General features: G+C 30.8%; 2 protein-coding genes across 2 annotated transcripts; both read right to left on the bottom strand.

Annotated features, from left to right (window-relative positions):
• Nucleotides 1-5,434: 5,434 nt before the first annotated feature.
• Nucleotides 5,435-8,536, bottom strand: LOC128987713 (uncharacterized). Its single transcript, XM_054408707.1, has 5 exons — nt 8,436-8,536; nt 8,080-8,153; nt 7,683-7,847; nt 6,580-6,651; nt 5,435-5,631 (listed from the first exon to the last, which is right to left on the bottom strand). Exons 2-5 carry the CDS (start codon nt 8,119-8,121, stop codon nt 5,536-5,538), a joined length of 375 nt encoding a protein of 124 aa, XP_054264682.1. The 5' UTR covers nt 8,122-8,153; nt 8,436-8,536; the 3' UTR covers nt 5,435-5,535.
• A 2,556-nt stretch (nt 8,537-11,092) lies between these two features.
• On the bottom strand, nt 11,093-13,338 carry LOC128987715 (uncharacterized). Its single transcript, XM_054408710.1, has 4 exons — nt 13,259-13,338; nt 12,857-13,027; nt 12,182-12,235; nt 11,093-11,288 (listed from the first exon to the last, which is right to left on the bottom strand). The coding sequence occupies exons 1-4, from the start codon at nt 13,298-13,300 to the stop codon at nt 11,193-11,195; spliced, it is 363 nt and encodes a 120-aa protein (XP_054264685.1). The 5' UTR covers nt 13,301-13,338; the 3' UTR covers nt 11,093-11,192.
• Between the last annotated feature and the right edge of the window lie 4,888 nt (nt 13,339-18,226).

Below are 18,226 nucleotides of genomic sequence, written 5' to 3'. Positions count from 1 at the left end.
TCAGCTGATTAGTTGATGTTCGAAGCATTACAATTCTAATTCTTTTCTCTCAATACTTAAACCTCGTTGGTCCGTTACCTGTGTTGATATGAAAAGAAACTATGCTGATATGAAAGTAAACAGCTGTTAAGTGAAACTTGTCAATTCTACGAACTGAACTGAAATGGCTACTTTAAAAAACGGTCGTAGGTAAAATATTTTATAAATGTATACAAGAACGGTACTAATTATCTAACAAAGCTAAAAGCCAAATCGATTTAGCGTTATGACATGACAGCTATCGCTACATCCCATCACTAAAACAAGAATGCTTTTAATCTAATGCCTTTGTGATAACATCTGTTTGTCAGTTTCCATGGTTAGGTTTAAATAGGTTGCGTGAGGCTCGCATTGTTATATTTATACCTATATCGTTGAATTATTTGTATACAATGGTGTGTGAATTAATAACACGATGAATAAACTTGAGAATATCAAATGTCTGCCTTAAAATTAAACACACAATTATTAAGATTCCACGATTTAATACTATTTAATCTAATATGAGTGAACATTACTTTTTTAGATGTATAAACTTGTTTTGTAAAACAAGTCAAATAAAAACACGTAAAGCTTTTAATCTGTATATTTACCTAGAGTTAAGCTTTTCCTCAGGGTGAACCTTCCACAAGTCCATTTCTGCGTTGTTTAGAAATATTAAGTGGTTTAATTCTTATACAAATAATACATTTCAAATTATACATTTTAACTAACATATAATTCACTATTATATAATGTACTAGCTACTACAACCCATCACTTGATTTTTCAGAAGTACTTTAGATTCTCCTTAGTTCAGAGAAATATCGTAGTCCAGTTCCAAGCAAGACAACATTTATGTCCAGACGTGATAACAATTACTTCCAAAAATAGTTTTCCCATTCATTAAACAAATTACCCACAACTCATGTCTACGCAAAGACTCTGCCTATGTAGACAATTTCCATATAAGTTGATAAGGTTTTTTTTTCTTAGTGCCATTTAGTTACAATATTATTTTGTATGTTATTTTTAAGTCAATTATTGTGTAATTTATTTTTTAAAATACCACGAACTGTATTTTTCAGTTGGGAAATAAACATTATTTCATTTTTATTTCATTTCATTTTTTAGCTATTGCCCATCGACCTCACACGACATACTTTTGGGATTTTTACTACTATTATGAACCCGTTAAAGTTGTGACTTCGCTAGGTGCTAAAACTACGTGATGTTCATTTTCCGTACTGTAACAGTTATTAAGGATTAAACCCATATCTATGCATCCTAATCAAATAAGGTTGGTAACCTAACCTAACCTAACCTAACCTAACCTAACCTAACCTAACCTAAACTAACCTAGCCTAAAGGTTGGTAACCTAACCTAACCTAACCTAACCTAACCTAACCTAACCTAACCTAACCTAACCTAACCTAAACTAACCTAGCCTAGCCTAGCCTAACCTAACCTAACCTAACCTAACCTATAAACATCCGGGACTACTGAAGTCAAACTAGGGAAATATTCTTCATTTGAACAATTACTTCTATCAAATACTCTCACTAAATCAACCTACGTAATAGTTTTACCAAAAATACTATTCCTGGTTTATCAGCGTTCACCTATGGAGCTTAACTATATCAAAATTGTATAACCCCAAATAATCATTTGCTATACCCAAATAATTAAGTGCAAATTTGTAATAAAAGTTTTCCATTGAGCCATTATTGGATTTAACTTATTTTCTTTCTTAATAATTGATAATATTTTTGAAAAAATTTCCAAAACTGCTGTTATCAATAATTAAAAAGACGTGATCTGAAAATACGTTGGTCCTTACGATGATATTAATAGTTATTTTCTCAAAAAAAAAATCTATTCTAAATCATAGCTCTTGAACTGAAATAAATATGATTTATAAAGGCTTACTTTAGTCATTTTTTAAGATGGATATGAATGAGCTGTAAGTATATTTAATAAAGCTATGAATTTGATAAGGCTATAAGTATATTTAGTACAGCTCTATAAATACAGTACCCAGTTTACCTTATAAGCTGTCGAAGAAAATCCAATGAATACGCAGATTTAAACATACCCCCTACATAGGCCTACCGATTTATATACATGGTCTCCATTTACTTTAAATAATTTTGACAAACGTGAGGTTTTTGTCGAAAAGTGATCGGAAATTCTTCTAGAGGAGATTTTAAGGAACCTGCTGATGTGCACTGAGGATATGGATTGCATCTGTTCTTAGATCAATGTCCTTCCTGGCATATTGCACGAGGGGAGAGTCGCTTAGGGCTTTGGTAATGTGAAAGATGAGCTCTACATTTCTCCCTTCTTTTTGGGTATTGACTATAGTAAACCTTTAATAATAAATTTTATTGTACACGTAAATAATAAAAAAACACTAAGCAATTTAAATTTCAATTGCTGAAAATATTCTTCATTGATTTTAACTTTACATAAAAATCCTTATTTGAAAACTATTTTTTTATTTAATAAATTATCTTCTTCATTAATTCTCTTCTACATTAATTCTCTTTTTCTCCTTAAAAAAAACATGACAATTTTAACCGTACTGTTTATTATTCTTTCTACCGTCATTTTTAACAACAATGATTTAATGTAGAAAAAAAGTTTTTCTTTAACCTCAACACGATGAACAAAATGCTAATTTGGTATTAGCATGTTAATGGTAAAACCCCATAACACCCCATTTTCATGACCTGATCAACTGGTTTGTGAAATCAATACAGCATGTATAGTAGATTCTGTAATAACCACATTCAATTTCTGCAAAGATTCAGCTAAGACTATTCTTTCCTAATCAACTAGGAAATACAAATATTGTTCAATATGATATTGTAGAGTGTTGCTGATTATCAATACACTTAAATTACCCGAGATAAAATTATATTTACACACATAAAAACATTTACAACGTTTAATATCGTTATGTATTATAATATTATAAAATACGGTTTTATCTATTAAAATGAACTACCATTATTGTTTTCTACATAATGTAATTTAAGAAATCAGGCAAAGTCTGAAAGACAAGAAGAACATTATGTAGTATTAGAAACATTTAAATAAGAAGATATTACAGAATACAAGACGACTTATCATGTTGCAAGTAAAATGCTTGTCAGTTTCTCATAGAGCTGTCACAAAATAGCTGAGGTTGAATGTGTCAACTGCAAAGCCAGCTGTAATGATCTTGTCAATATCAAGTATCAAGGTATTCAACTTATTGAGTGACAGTCAGAAGAATTGCTACCACTCTTGTAAAATACACCTAAATCAAATGCTTTCGAAGTAAATTGTTTTGGGTGTTAATAGAACTTTAATCGTTTGTTTAATACAACATACAGAAAAGGCAGTAGCTTTTCATGGTTTGAAAGTAAAACCATGTAAAAGTAAAACCTGTTCTAAAGCTGGCCTTAGTCCAACGGCTCTGGTAAAAAAAGTGTTATCTTAGTCAGTAACAATATTGCACATAACTCACTTTACACCCAGCCCAAACTTAATGGTAGTTTTCGTTACTAGTCCCTAAAGTAGGCTTTTTTGGACGAGTTACGAACAATATTTTTCATTACATTGACATATATTATAGAAGAAAATACAAAACAATTGTTTGTGATTGTTGAAGCATTTTAAAGGATCAGAACAGTTGATTTGTTTTTGAGATAAGTTTTGACATAACCATATGATTCAAGTCCGTACTGTTTTACGGACTAGTCCGTAAAAATATAAGGACTCAAAACGATCAGCAAGACAGCTGTTTTTGAGACAGTGTTATGAAAATTACACTGTTTTTGAGATAAGGTTACGTCAAAGCTTATCGGAAAAAACAAATAATCAGCTCTTCTGATCCTTTAAAATGCTTCAATAATATATAAACAAACTTTGTTTGTTTCATACATAACCTAATTCATTCAGTGTTACTGTGTTTTGGAGTAGTGACAGCATTTTCTGCTATAATATATGACAATGTAATAAAAAATATTGTTCGTAACTCGTCCTAAAATGTTTTTTGCGACTAAATCGAATCACCTCGTCCGTTAAACACGATATCGTCCCCCCAAAAAAAACTAATTTAGGGACTAGTAACGAAAACTACTATTGTATGTTTATTACATTTTTATATTCAAGGGCAATTACAAGTATGGATGAAATTTTTATAGTATAACATCGATCAGATTGCAATATAAAAAACAACTTTCAGCTAAACATTTTATCAAAATATCTGCAACCTATAAAAAATGTATAAAAAACTAATATCTTATATATCAATCGTTATAAAAATAATATAAATCAATGTTACAGCTTTAAGTTGTAAATATAAAATGTACGACACTGAATCATATGTTTGAAGCAATTGAAACGATTTAATACCTCTTTAGTTGTTGTGAAACAATGCAATGTTTGTAACACGTATTGGACTGCAGCTGAGATGTAAAGTAAAAGCCATCTCATTATGCTAACAGCTGTAATATAACTGTAAACGCACGCTGTAGAGGACATTAGCACATGTGTTGGACATGAAATGTGGATAGAGGGACGTAAAAAGCCTACTACCAACATTATAGGTTTCTACCCATGATATTAAAAAAAATATGTGGCTTATATATGTAACTTTATGCTTTTATTCAGCGTTTGTACTCATTAGACTAAAAATAATAATAATAGGACGTACTCATGACCGAATGCAACATAATTGTGGTTCTGTTATTACCCGAAACGAAACACCCTCTTGTAGTTATACTTTGTCCATGGTGATCATGAATCACCCTCATTAATCCAGTTAGTGACATACAACCGTTGGTAGAGAATAATCCAGCACCAACATACGCCCGTATAATCCCCGGCGGATACGCACGAAGTTGTAGCAGTGATTCACACGTCTGGCGAAATAATAGCTTTACAGCTTCGCGGAAAATTATAGACGTAAAAGTATCTGATTTACAAAGCAAAAAATGGATTGGGTTCAAAGAAACTACGAATATTAAATAATAAATACGTCACCCAAAGAAACAGTGGGTAAACCTACAGTAACTGATAAGTACTCAGCAGAAAAGCCAACTGTAATATTACTCAAAACAAAACAAAGAACACAAAGCTCAGTAAAAATCAAAAAGGTAGAGTAGACTGGAACAGTATAAATAGTTGTATTAGAAACTAAAACCCCAATTTTGAAAAACCCCTAAGATTGCCTTGTTTGGTCTCAAAGCCAAATGCTTTGGGTGTTATTTTTTTTATTTTTTACTTTTAAATTATTTTTAGGATATTTAATGGAAACCCATGTAAAATATTATATGTTGATAATTGTGTTTGTAAAATTGATAGAGGTTAGTAACAAATGCATGTAATCATAGTATAAAACACGTAAAGGAAAAAATATCTTAGTTACCTATAACCAATTTGTTTATTCCTATAGTTTATAATAGTATTATTTTATAATGACAATTTTTTTGTTAAAGAAGATACAGATATTTTTGAAATTATAACTAGTATGGTACTTGGCACCGGGGAACTGGCATATTAATTAGGTGTAACTTGTCGTGAAGATCGAAAAATACGTCTGCAAGGCATTTAGAAATCATCTGAAAAAGAATAATTCAAGTATAGATGTTTGTAAATTGTTTTAGACACATTGTTCCGTTAATAGACCCTACAATGTTAATAGGAAATAAAATACAAAAATATAAAATAAAATACATGTATTTTACACGAGGTTTTTAGATATTTTTTATATAGCGGTTGACAATTGAGTACAATAACTCTAGGTTAACCCAAATTATTGTTTGTGGATCTGTTTTGAATTAAAACTGGTTTTCTTTGTATTAAAATTACTTTTTCAGAAATTGATCGTAAAAAAATATAGGTTCACTGATACCGCTTGAACTAAGGAACTTTGATATCATTGTATCCAACTTGGAAATTTGTACAACATTGACTGAGTCATAGAATAATAAAACTGAAAATTAGCGAACCATAATAATTTCCCCAACTATTATTATCTCAATAAGGTAAAACTGACGGATACAAACCACTTAATAGAAGGTGAACACATAACTGAGCTACCATTAGTATTAAAAAAAAAACTATTAGATGTTGATAAAACATTAAATGGAGAGCTTGGACTAAATTGTTTTCGTATGCCATCAATATGATATTAAATATGAATATGAATTAAACTTTTTTTTATGACATTTTCCAATATGGCATCTAACTTTAAGTTATTATAGAAACACTCGTAATTTATGATGGTTTTAAAACGCATATGCAATTTAAAAACTTGAATCAGTAAAATTTATATTCTTTTTATGTCATAAGAAAATAATTTCTCCATTTAATGGTTTCACAAAATAAAGATTGTTTCTGAAATATAACTGCTGGATCAGTTAAGTTCTTAACCCTGTACAATATAACTTCTTTGGTCAGGCTAAAGTGTATAGTTTGTTTCATGCAATTAGTATGCATTTGTGTTTGAATCCCTACACACTAGGTATATAAGTCCTTGATTAATTCAGTTACATTTATTTGCTTACCTTGCCATTTGAAATGAGATTGTAATCCAAATAAACAATATGGAGATGTTGTTGATGCCGGAGGGCAACAATCTTAAACATAAGGAACAGAAATTTTGGATTACTTGAAACAAATATTTTTACAGAGTGTAAGCTATTCCATAGAAATAATATAATATGGGTTAGTTAAACTGAATGAAGAAACTAGTAGGTTTTGGAAAGTAGCAAAAACTTGGCATATACAAATTGTATTCAAAAATAATATGCCTAAATAAAAAATAAATAATAATAATTAATGTGGAAATAATACTAATAATAAATGGCATAAAAATAATATGAACTAAGCTATTTATATTTTACTAAAAAAACACTTCATTACACTGCAAGTAATGAAAAATGAAATCTTATCATTAGGGTCATTTTTTATGGATAATTCATGTTTTACATAGCAATAAACCTAGGTACTTGTTACACGTAATGTTATTCAAATAGATTTAACTGAAAATCTAATCGGGCAAACGGAAATTTGCTTAGTCTGCAGGTTTGCTGCGTCGGGGGGTATTATTTCTGATAGTTCTGATTAAACAATAACAAAGAAACGCTTTCTGATTTCTTCGACATCAGAAAACATAACAAAAACCATAAAACTATTTGTATTATCTAGGTTACGTACCTTATACAGTCAAACAGATCTGAATCCAGTCACTAAAGGACGATGCGCAATTCAAAGCTTTAAAGCCCTATCTTCAGGTCCGTGGATACATTTATTAATTCATCTTGCAGATTCATCAACATTTTTTTTGAGTCGGGATCTATAGCCGGCCGGCACATGTACCGTAATGAATTATGTGTTAGTGTTATGTGTTTTTAATGTTTAAAATTTTTGCCGAATCTGCAAGATGAATAAATGTATCCACGGACCTGAAGATAGGGCTTTAAAGCTCTGAAATGCGCATCGTCCTTTAATGACTGGATTTAGAACTGTTTGACTGTATAAGGAACGTAACCTAGTAATACTTTGAATAACAATTCAGGAGGAAAAATAATGCATAAAACTATTTGCTTGATGTATATCTGATTTTATAACTTCCAAGGATCATAAAAAATAGTTTTAAAATATTTACCTGTCTCAACGCTTTTTTTACGAGTATCTCAACGTTCTCTTGATGAAAATCTCTGTTGTGCAGTTTTACGAGAAATTCTTTTGCCTGAATAACTTCAGGATCGTGTAAATCAACAGGTAAAAGTCCTCTAGGTAGTCCTGTTTCCGTCGCTGCTTTGGACACTGCCTAAAGTAATAAAAAAAAATATCTATAACTATATCTCTACAATGTGACTTTTGTGTATTAACCATAAGTGACAGTGATTGGCCATTAGAAAGATGGCAATTATAATTACGTTTTTATGTGTTTGAGAAAAGAAACATAAAGTTATACATAAACACAGCCAAGTTATACTTAAATGCAGCCAATTTGGTAGAAAAATTAAACAAAACAACAATTATTTACAAAAGAAGTTTACCCCAAATGTGATCACAAAAAGGACAATCAATTGAGCCTCCATCTGTAAGGGTTATCGAACTGGTCGTTGAACACCTGAAAAAAATATACGAGTTAAGTTTTAATCACTTATGGAGAGTTGAGTGAGAACCAAACGGAAACATCAACACGGGGGCTTTCTGTAATTTCTGCTGCTGGGTTTGAAGCTTGTGAGAAGTCTTACAATTGTTGTCATCTTTCTCCTCGTGACAACTTAATCTACATAAAATATATTCAATTAGCACTGCCGAGTAAAATATATACTAAACTACTAAGGAAATAGGTTTTGCAATTCTAGTTTTGAGGGATTTGTATTAGAAAGAACACCACCATACTTACCTAGAACTGCATCTGGGGTGAATGTAGAAAATTGACTTGTTTTATACCCAGGCTCTCATTTTACTGCTGATTAACAGCCATAAATGAAATAAACCGTTGATAATTTAAGATTGTACACATCAAGATATTTCCATAATCAAATTTATCAATTAAAGAGCAAGTGTAATTGCAAGTGTTTAAGTATGTCATTGTTCTTAATATCGCTTGAAATGTTTTTATAGGTTTTGTATTTGCCTTAATTTGTATTTTTTAATGTTTTGAGATAAGATCCTGTAGTGACGAGTTAATGTAACACAAAAAAAGAAATCAAACGAAACTTTCAATTGAAAAACACTGCTCCTCCATCACTAGGAAATTTCCCTACTCATTGAGACTACTGTAACACTCTGTATTGCAACAGTCAAGCCATTAACTCATTGTTTTGTTGTACAAGGAACGTAATCTCGTCCATGTAACCCTGCTTTGCCGAACTGTCCACAAGATACACGGCACAATCTTACTTGTCGAAGACAAACTGAGATGTATTGTAGCGATTTGTTTCTACACCACGTCCAGTTGTCTTGTTTCCTAGATGTTGCTTTAATTCCATAGACGATATACTACGTCATTACTGCAAAACGCCTTAGCGTTTTTTTTTTTAATAATTGAGCTTAGGTTTATACAAAAGTATGATAAGGTTAATGTTATGTATTTTTCTCTGTTTGCAACACCAGGTACTTTTCTGTAAGTAAGTAAATTCGATTCAGGATTTTTTTTTTGTAAAAACACCTCGCCAACACTCCAACAGAAGTTATCGTGCTCGCAAGTCAATTCACAGGTTGACAAACCTTTGATGGTTCAAAAATAGAACAAGCTGCCTTGATCATAAAGGTTTTAATTTTTGGTTCTGGCTGATAAATTGCTGGTCTTAGCCAGTATACAACCTGCAAAAAGCATCTCAATCCCTTCTATAAATTGATTGTTTACTTATACAGGGTGTTTTTTTAAAAACTTGCATCTTTATTTATGTAAAAACCGCAATAGATAGAAATATGCAATTTTCGGGAATCATCTATTGACGTAGGGGGCCCAATTGTTTTGAATTCTACATTACATTCACATTCCCCCCCTTTCCCCCCCTGCCCCCAACTTAATTTTTTTAAATAGCAAGGTACCCCTTGTGACATATCAAATGAAAGAGCATGAAAAAAGAAAATGTTTGATGAAATTTATTTTTCATTTGATATGTCACAAGGGCGGGTACCTTGCTATTAAAAAACAAGTTATGGGTAGGGGAAAAGGGGGGGGGGTTATCTCACAAATTCATGAGCCGATTTTAATTTTGTTTTCACCAAAAATTTTCTTTTTTCATGCTCTTTCATTTGATATGTTACAAGGGGTACCTTGCTATTAAAAAAAAATTAAGTTCTGGGGAGGGGGAGGGGGAAATATCTCGCAAATTTGTGAACCAATTTTCAATTTTTTTTCATCAAACATTCTCATTTTTCATGCTCTTTCATTTGATATGTCACAAGGGGTACCTTGCTATTTAAAAAAAAATTAAGTTGGGGGCAGGGGGGGAAAGGGGGGGAATGTGAATGTAACGTAGAATTCAAAACAATTGGGCCCCCTACGTCAATAGATGATTCCCGCAAACTGCATATTTCTATCTATTGCGGTTTTTACATAAATAAAGATGCAAGTTTTTAAAAAAACACCCTGTATATATTTTTTAAAGATTCTAATCCACGGTTTCATATTAAACATGTATTTAGTTTTCATCCGCAGTACTATAAAGTTAAATACACTATCAGAAAGAGAAACAACATTTAACTGTCGAAAACAACAAACTAATGTTTTAAATGAAATTCAATTTATGCTATAACAGAACATTTTTGATTCCATTTAAGTTCAGCGTTAGAGTTTTTAAACCGCTACAAAATGGAAAGATATGGTTATTTTTCATGTGAATTGACTTGAAACTAATTTACGTTAATGTAAACAGGGAACATTAGTGTCGAGTAATACAATATGACAGCTCATACATAATAAAAACGGTAAAAAAGCCATATTCATTTTAAAATGGTATCTCTAAAATGTTTGGTATTTCAAGTTTTATATCGAATCATACACCTAGAAATTGTGGTAAAGTTTCTTAATTGATATTTATTAACCAAAATAAATATAATCTTTCACAAATATTAAGATGAAAACTATTTGAAGTTAAAGTTCTTGTTCCTATATTAATTATAATAATGGTTTAAGTAAGTATTGATTAAAATTTAACCTCAATACGTAGTATGTTCAGCAAAGTCTAATGTGTCTTTAATGTCTATTAAGGTCTTTGAAACGTTGGCACGTCTTGGCTGATTGATGAAGGTAATTTACTGATAACATGTGACGGGGAGTGATTAAATAGATTACTACAGCGGTGATACATTCAGCTTTAAGCTTTGATGTCAAAATACTTTTAAATAATTAAATAACGTCCAATTTTTATTTTATAATTTGTTTTGCATGTCATTATTTTTTTTATGCTTTTAAATTATTTTTGGGATATTTAATAGAAACCCATGTATAATATTATATGTTGATAATCTTGTTTGTAAAATTAATAGAGGAGAGTAACAAATGCATGCAATCATAGTATATAACACGTAAAGGAAAAATTATCTTAGTTACATGACACATTTGTTTATTCTTATAGTTTATAATAGTATTATTTTATAATGACCATTTTTTTGGTAATAGACGATACAGATATTTTTGAAATTATAACTAGTATGGTACTTGGCACCGGGGAACTGGCATATGAATTAGCTCCATTTTGTCGTGAAGATCGGAAAATACGTCTGCATGGCATTTAGCAATCATCTGAAAAAGAATAATTCAAGTAAGATTGTAAATTGTTTTAGACACATTGTTCCGCTAATAGACCCTACAATAATAATAGGAAATAAAATACAAAAATATAAAACAAAATACATGTATTTTACACGAGGATTTTAGATTTTTTTTTATCTAGCGGTTGACAAACTATTGTATGTGGATCTGTTTTGAATTAAAACAGTTTTTCTTTGTATCAAAATTACTTTTTCAGAGATTTATCGTAAAAAAACTATAGGTTCACTGATATCGCTTGAACTAACGAACTTTGATATCACTTGGAAATTCGTACAACATTAATTGAGTCATAGAATATTGAATCTGAAAATTAGCGAACCATAATTTCGCCAACTATTATGATCTCATTAAGGTAAAACTGGCAGAATGAAACCACAAGGAACACATAACTGAGCTACCAATGGTATTTTAAAAAACTATTAGATGTTGATAAAACATTAAATGGAGAGCTTAGACTAAATTATTTTCGTATGCCATCAATGAATATGAATTTAACCTTTTCAAAAATGGATGATATTTTCCAATATGGCATCTAACTTTAAGTTATTATAGAAACACTCGTACTTTATGATGGTTTTAGAACGCAGATGCAATTTAAAAACTTGGATCTGTAGAATTTAAACTTTTTTATGTCATAAGAAAATAATTTAATAAGTTTCTCATTTAATGTTTTCACAAAATAAAAGATTGTTTCTGAAATATAACTGCTGGAACAGATAAGTTCTTCCAGCCGTACAATATAACTTCTTTGGTCAGGCCAAAGTGTATTGTTTGTTTCATGCAATTAGTATGCATTTGTGTTTGAATCCCTACACACTAGGTATATAAGTCCTTGATTAATTCAGTTACATTTATTTGCTTACCTTGCCATTTGAAATGAGATTGTAATCCAAGTAAACAACATTTCCGGCAACAATCTTAAACATAAGAAGCAGAAATTATGGATTACTTGAAACAAATATTTTTACAGAGTGTAAGCTATTCAATAGAAATAATATAATATGGGTTAGTTAAACTGAATGACGAAAATAGTAGGTTGTGGAAAGTAGTAAAAGCTTGGCATATACAAATTGTATTCTATATATGGGCAAAAATAATATGCCTAAATAATAAATAAATAATAATAATTAATGTGGAAATAATATTAATAATAAATGGTATAAAAATAATATGAACTAAGCTATTTATATTTTCTAAAAAACACTTCATTACACTGCAAGTAATCTTATCATTAGGGTCATGTTTTTTATGGATAATGCTTGTTTTACATAGCAGTAAATCTAGGTACTTGTTACACGTAATGTTATTCAAATAGATTTAACTGAAAATCTAATCGGGCAAACGGAAATTTGCTTAGTCTGCAGGTTTGCAGTGGCGGGGGTATTTTTTCTGATAGTTCTGATTAAACAATAACAAAGAAACACTTTCTGATTTCTTCAAAATTAGAAAACACAACAAAAAGCCATAAAACTATTTGCTTATTGTAAATCTGATTTTATAACTTCCAAGGATCATATAAATAGTTTTAAAATATTTACCTGTCTCATTGCTTTTTTTACGAGTATCTCAACGTTCTCTAGATGATCATCTCTGTTGTGCAGTTTTACAAGAAATTCTTTTGCCTGAATAACTTTAGGATCGTCTAAACCAACAGGAAAAAGTCCTCCACCATTCGACCTCTCCGTCTCCGTCGCTGCTTCGGACACTGCCTAAAGTAATAAATAAAAATATCTATAACCATATCTCTACAATGTGATTTTGTGTATTAATTATAAGTGACAGTGATTGACCATTAGGAAGGGTGCCATTATAATTACGCTTTTATGTGTTTGAGGAAAGAAATATAAAGTTATACATAAACATAGCCAAGTTATACTTAAATGCAGCCAATTTGGTAGAAAAGTTAAACAAAACAACAATATTTTACAAAAGAAGTTTACCCCAAATGTGATCACAAAAATGACAATCAATTGAGCCTCCATATGTAAGGGTTATCGAACTGGTCGTTGAACACCTGAAAAAAATATACGAGTTTTAATCACTTATGGAGAGTTGAGTGAGAACCAAACGGAAACATCAACACAGGGGCATTCTGTAATGACTGCTGCTGGGTTTGAAGCTTGTGAGAAGTCGTACTATTGTTGTCATCTTCCTCCACGTGATAACTAAATCTACATAAAATATATTCAATTAGCACTGCCGGGTAAAATATATAATAAACTACTAAAGAAATATGTTTTCCAATTCTAGTTTTGAGGGATTTGTGTTAGAAAGAACATCACCATACTTACCTAGAACTGCATCTGGGGTGAATGTAGAAAATTAAATTGTTTTATACCCAGGTTCTCATTTTACTGCTGATTAACAGCCATAAATGAAATAAACCGTTGATAATTTAAGATTGAACACATAAAGATATTTCCACAATCAAATTTATCAATTAAAGAGCAAGTTTTATTGCAAGTGTTTTAGTATCTCATTGTTCTTCATATCGCTTGAAATGTTTTTATAGGTTTTGTCTATAAACTAGTTAATCCGTTAATGGTGTTTTGGTTTAACGTGTTTCTGTGGTTATCGACTTTAATCTCATATTTTCTCCAAGAGGTTTCGAAGATTAGTTGGGTTGATAAAAAAGGGGAAATTTAATTTAATTTTTGGGCTATTTCTTTCCTCTGCTATTTATTCTGAACCATTTTCACCAATGGAACCTTATAGGCCATCAATAATCGAACTGTTGTTACAAAACATGTTTATAATTGGCTACGTAATGATTGGTTACGGAGTCAAAAACAAATATTCTCATGATATAATTAGCAACCTTTATATACAGGGTGTTTCAGAATTCGTGTCGGATATTTTAGGGTATTGTTCCTGGGTAAGAAACAAATCCAAATATCATATTTAAATTGACCGGAAGTCCTTAGTTACTCACACAGCCGCCATTTTGTTTTTTTCGCTTATTAATTGTTTTAAAACCTTTTTCAGTAAAAGTACACTTTAAAAGTGAATGTAAAAGTTAGAGGAACTGGCTACATTGAATAAACAATAACATCTTCAGACAACGATGCAATCAGCTGATTATTTTGTAAACAAGTACGTTGACTTTCAACACAGCTGATTTAAAATGTTTGGGTGTCTAGTGTGAATTTTAAAGACAGTAAAAAGGTGTGAAATTTTTAAGCCATTCATATGATTGATAATTGATAAAAAAGCACTTTTGGGGTGATATAATATTTTATTATTATTTGAAATAATATAAAATCGTTTAAAAATAACTTGCAAAGCGGATGGAGACTGTTGCATTGTTGTGGCAGACTTAGGCCGCATGCCTTGGCATGCACTACATCTAACCCTCAGCGGTCACGTATTACTAAAGCTGTCATATCTCAGTTAATATTCATCCAATCTTACAGTTTAAGGTGTCAATCGATTTGTAATTACATTTTCTTAAAAAAGTTATTCTTGTAAATGTTTTGTAAACTGAACGGTTTTTGAGTAATTTAAGAAACAAAATTTTAAATGGCCGCCATTTTGTTTTATGAATGTTAAAAATGTTCATAATTTTTTCGTAGCTTTGCTTAGTTATCATAAATGTTTTTGCAAAGTTTCAATTTCGTATCTTTTACCACTTTTTAGAAAACAATTAATAAGTGAAAAAAACAAAATGGCAGCTGTGTGAGTAACTAAGGACTTCCGGTCAATTTAAATATGATATTTGGATTTGTTTCTTACCCAGAAACAATACCTTAAAATATCCGACACGAATTCACAAACACCCTGTATAATATTAAGGTCACTTATAATGACTCTTATCATATCTCTCACTCTCTTACCTCTCACTTATAATCACTTAAGCAACATGATGGCGAGATATTCTCTCTCGCAGGTTTGAAGATTCATCTCAGTATTTATAAATTCAATCTTAATCCCAACTAATGTTTTTGCTATTTTATCCTCGAGATTCAGAAGTTAACAAAATAAAATTCCAACGTAAAGTTTAAAGTACCGTAAAATTACTTTCAGTTATGTTAAAATCTCCTTTGTAGTTTCAACAAGCTATTACGATGAAAATACAGGTAGGTTAGTGAACTACTCAATGGTGACTTTGATCTTTACAGTTTCTTTACCTTGTAAGCTACAACATTGTTAACTTTCAAATACTCCTTTACTAATACTTGGGTATTTCTTTTAACGATTTTTATAAAGGTCCATGAACAAGTATTTACCCTATTTGTATTCAATTTTACATTACGGTTTCTTTAGTGTTTTTGTTACTGTAATAGGGATGGCATTTTTTTATTGGAAATAAAAGTTATTGTTTGGATACAATAAGTATCGAGTGGGAATTAAAGTGGATATTTCGTTGATTTGTATATTCTAAGGCTTTTTTAAATCCCAAAGAGTATCATTCTGACCTAGATGCGACCTGTCATTGAACATTTAAAACTCGAAATGATGTTTTCTACCAATGTTTCCATGCTAGATGGTATCAATTTAATTGAAATGTTCTAACAAAACTTACAAAAGCTTACACCTTCTACTATGAATGCAGACAGACGAGGGTGGACGAAGTAGTTTTAAGGGATAACTCAAATTACATATATTTGAAATATGTAATTGGGGATAATATATGAAACTTATACATCTTTCCTTATATTACCCTATTAATCCTATTGTTTCTTCTTTTTGGACTTTTTACCGACTCTACTTAGTTGGGTTAATTTATCTCTTTTGTATAGAAATATAATCACTATTGATGGTCATAAAACAAAACACTAAGTAAACATTTCCGAACAGTTCAGATTGACCAGCAAACTACTTGCAGTTATCTAGTTTTTTCCTCAGTCTCTAAGGACAAAACCCGCATATTTTATTGGATTAATTGTAAAGGATAGACTTAATTCAAAATGTCAGTATAAAGTATAAAACTCAAAAAGTATATTTTTTTATACAAATAATTAGTATTAATTAGCATTAGTATTAGGAAAGTGTATTAGCCTTTTGTTTAAAAACAGTTTTTATTTTGTTATTTTAGTAGGATTTACGCCGTTTTTTTTTTTATATTTTCGTTTAAGGGAATGGTCAACCCCTTACTATTATTATATTACTGTTGTACTTTTAACTTATTGATCCTTTAAAACAGAATAACATTATTCTTTACCTGATAACATGCAACTGTATAATATTATTTTACAAATAGTGGATTAACGGAGTTTGAACTTGAATTCCAACCCATATTAACAGTATAAACTGTGGTTTAGGAGGTTTGCCAATGTCTTTAAGAGCGGAAGGAAGCGTCGTCGCGCCGAGAGCTTCAGCAACATGGCGAACATTATGTTCATGTTTTGACAATGTTGAATTTGGTAGAAAGAATGTATCACGCAACCCTACTTTGCCAAGCCTCTACCTCTTTGCCAAGCGATTTTGAAAAAAAAATATTTGTTCAAACAAGTAAGCAAAGTGAAACTTTTAACAGAAAAAATACATTATCATGCATTATTAGTGTGTCAATTTAATGAGTTTAGAAACACTCTAATTGCATGCAATATTTTTCTATAGTTGTTGCTGTGAGATAACTAAAAATCATACTAATATTATAAAAATGTAAAAGTTTGTGTGTTTGTTTATTTTAAATTAAATCTTGCATTAACTACTGGTCGAATTGGGCTGAAATTTGGCATGATGTTAGCTGACATTTCCAATTAACATATAGACATATGTTTATCTCAAAAACCTTCCATGCTCCGCACCAGTGACTCTAGAGTTTTCCATGTTAACCTGATGGGTATCCACATTTAAAAGAATTTATGCCTCAAAAACTTTGCGAAATGATCGAACTAAACTAGCTGGTTCGTTACCAGCTATCATCGTCTTGCATTTTTTTTACAGCTAATTTGAAGTAAGCAGCAACAAAACCCTGTGTTACTCAGTGAGAACTGTCAAAGTAGGATAGTTTACAGTTGTGTTTAAGTTTTTAATTTAATAAACAATTTGTGATATTGTGCTGATGTTTGAAATTATATTTTTTGTATGTTTAGGTGTAGTGGTAGAATATTATGGAATAGTATATTTGTAACTTAAAAAGTAACTTAGATCTTTTAAAAATTAACATTGCACACTGTAAATATAAAAACAAAGTTTTCTTAAACCTTATCCTCCCCCCATTGCAAATTCAAAGCACGAGTAAAACTGCAATATGCATTTTATATTTATACGCCAACCCCGTATGAAGAACGGGATCCCTGCTAGTAAAAAATTAACCAAATAAAAAAAACATCACATTAATCTGCAGCTGCGCCATTCAAATAAATAACAAGTCAACAACTGTTTAAAGTTGAACCCACACTTTACTAAAAAATAAGGCCTGGGCCTATTACAAAAAAAAAATATATATATATAGGTTTTGTATATGTTTACTTCTATGCCTTAATTTGTATTTTATAAGGTTTTGAGATAAGATCCTGTAGTGACGAGTTAATGTAATACAAGAAATAAATCAAACGAAACTTTCAATTGAAAAACACAGCTCCTCCATTACTAAGGAATTTTCCTACTCATTGAGACTACTGTAACACTCTGTATTGCAACAGTCAAGCCATAACTTGTTGTTTTGTAGTACAAGGGTCGCAATCTCGTCCATGTAACCCTGCTTTGCCGAACTGTCCACAAGATACACGGCACAATCTTACTTGTCGAAGACAAACTGAGATTTATTGTAGCGATTTGTTTATACACCACGTCCACTTGTCTTGTTTCCTAGATGTTGCTTTAAGTCCATAGACGATATACTACGTCATTACTGCAAAACGCCTTAGCGTTTTTTTGAAATAATTGAGCTTAGGTTTATACAAAAGTATGATAAGGTTAATGTTATGTATTTTTCTCTGTTTGCAACACCAGGTACTTTT

Source organism: Macrosteles quadrilineatus, unplaced genomic scaffold (assembly GCF_028750875.1).
Source record: "Macrosteles quadrilineatus isolate MER2022 unplaced genomic scaffold, UCM_ALF_1.0 Scaffold_2__2_contigs__length_208266976, whole genome shotgun sequence".
NCBI classification, from domain to species: domain Eukaryota; kingdom Metazoa; phylum Arthropoda; class Insecta; order Hemiptera; family Cicadellidae; genus Macrosteles; species Macrosteles quadrilineatus.
Note: the sequence above shows the minus strand (reverse complement) of the source record. Positions and strands in the feature narration are given on the sequence as shown.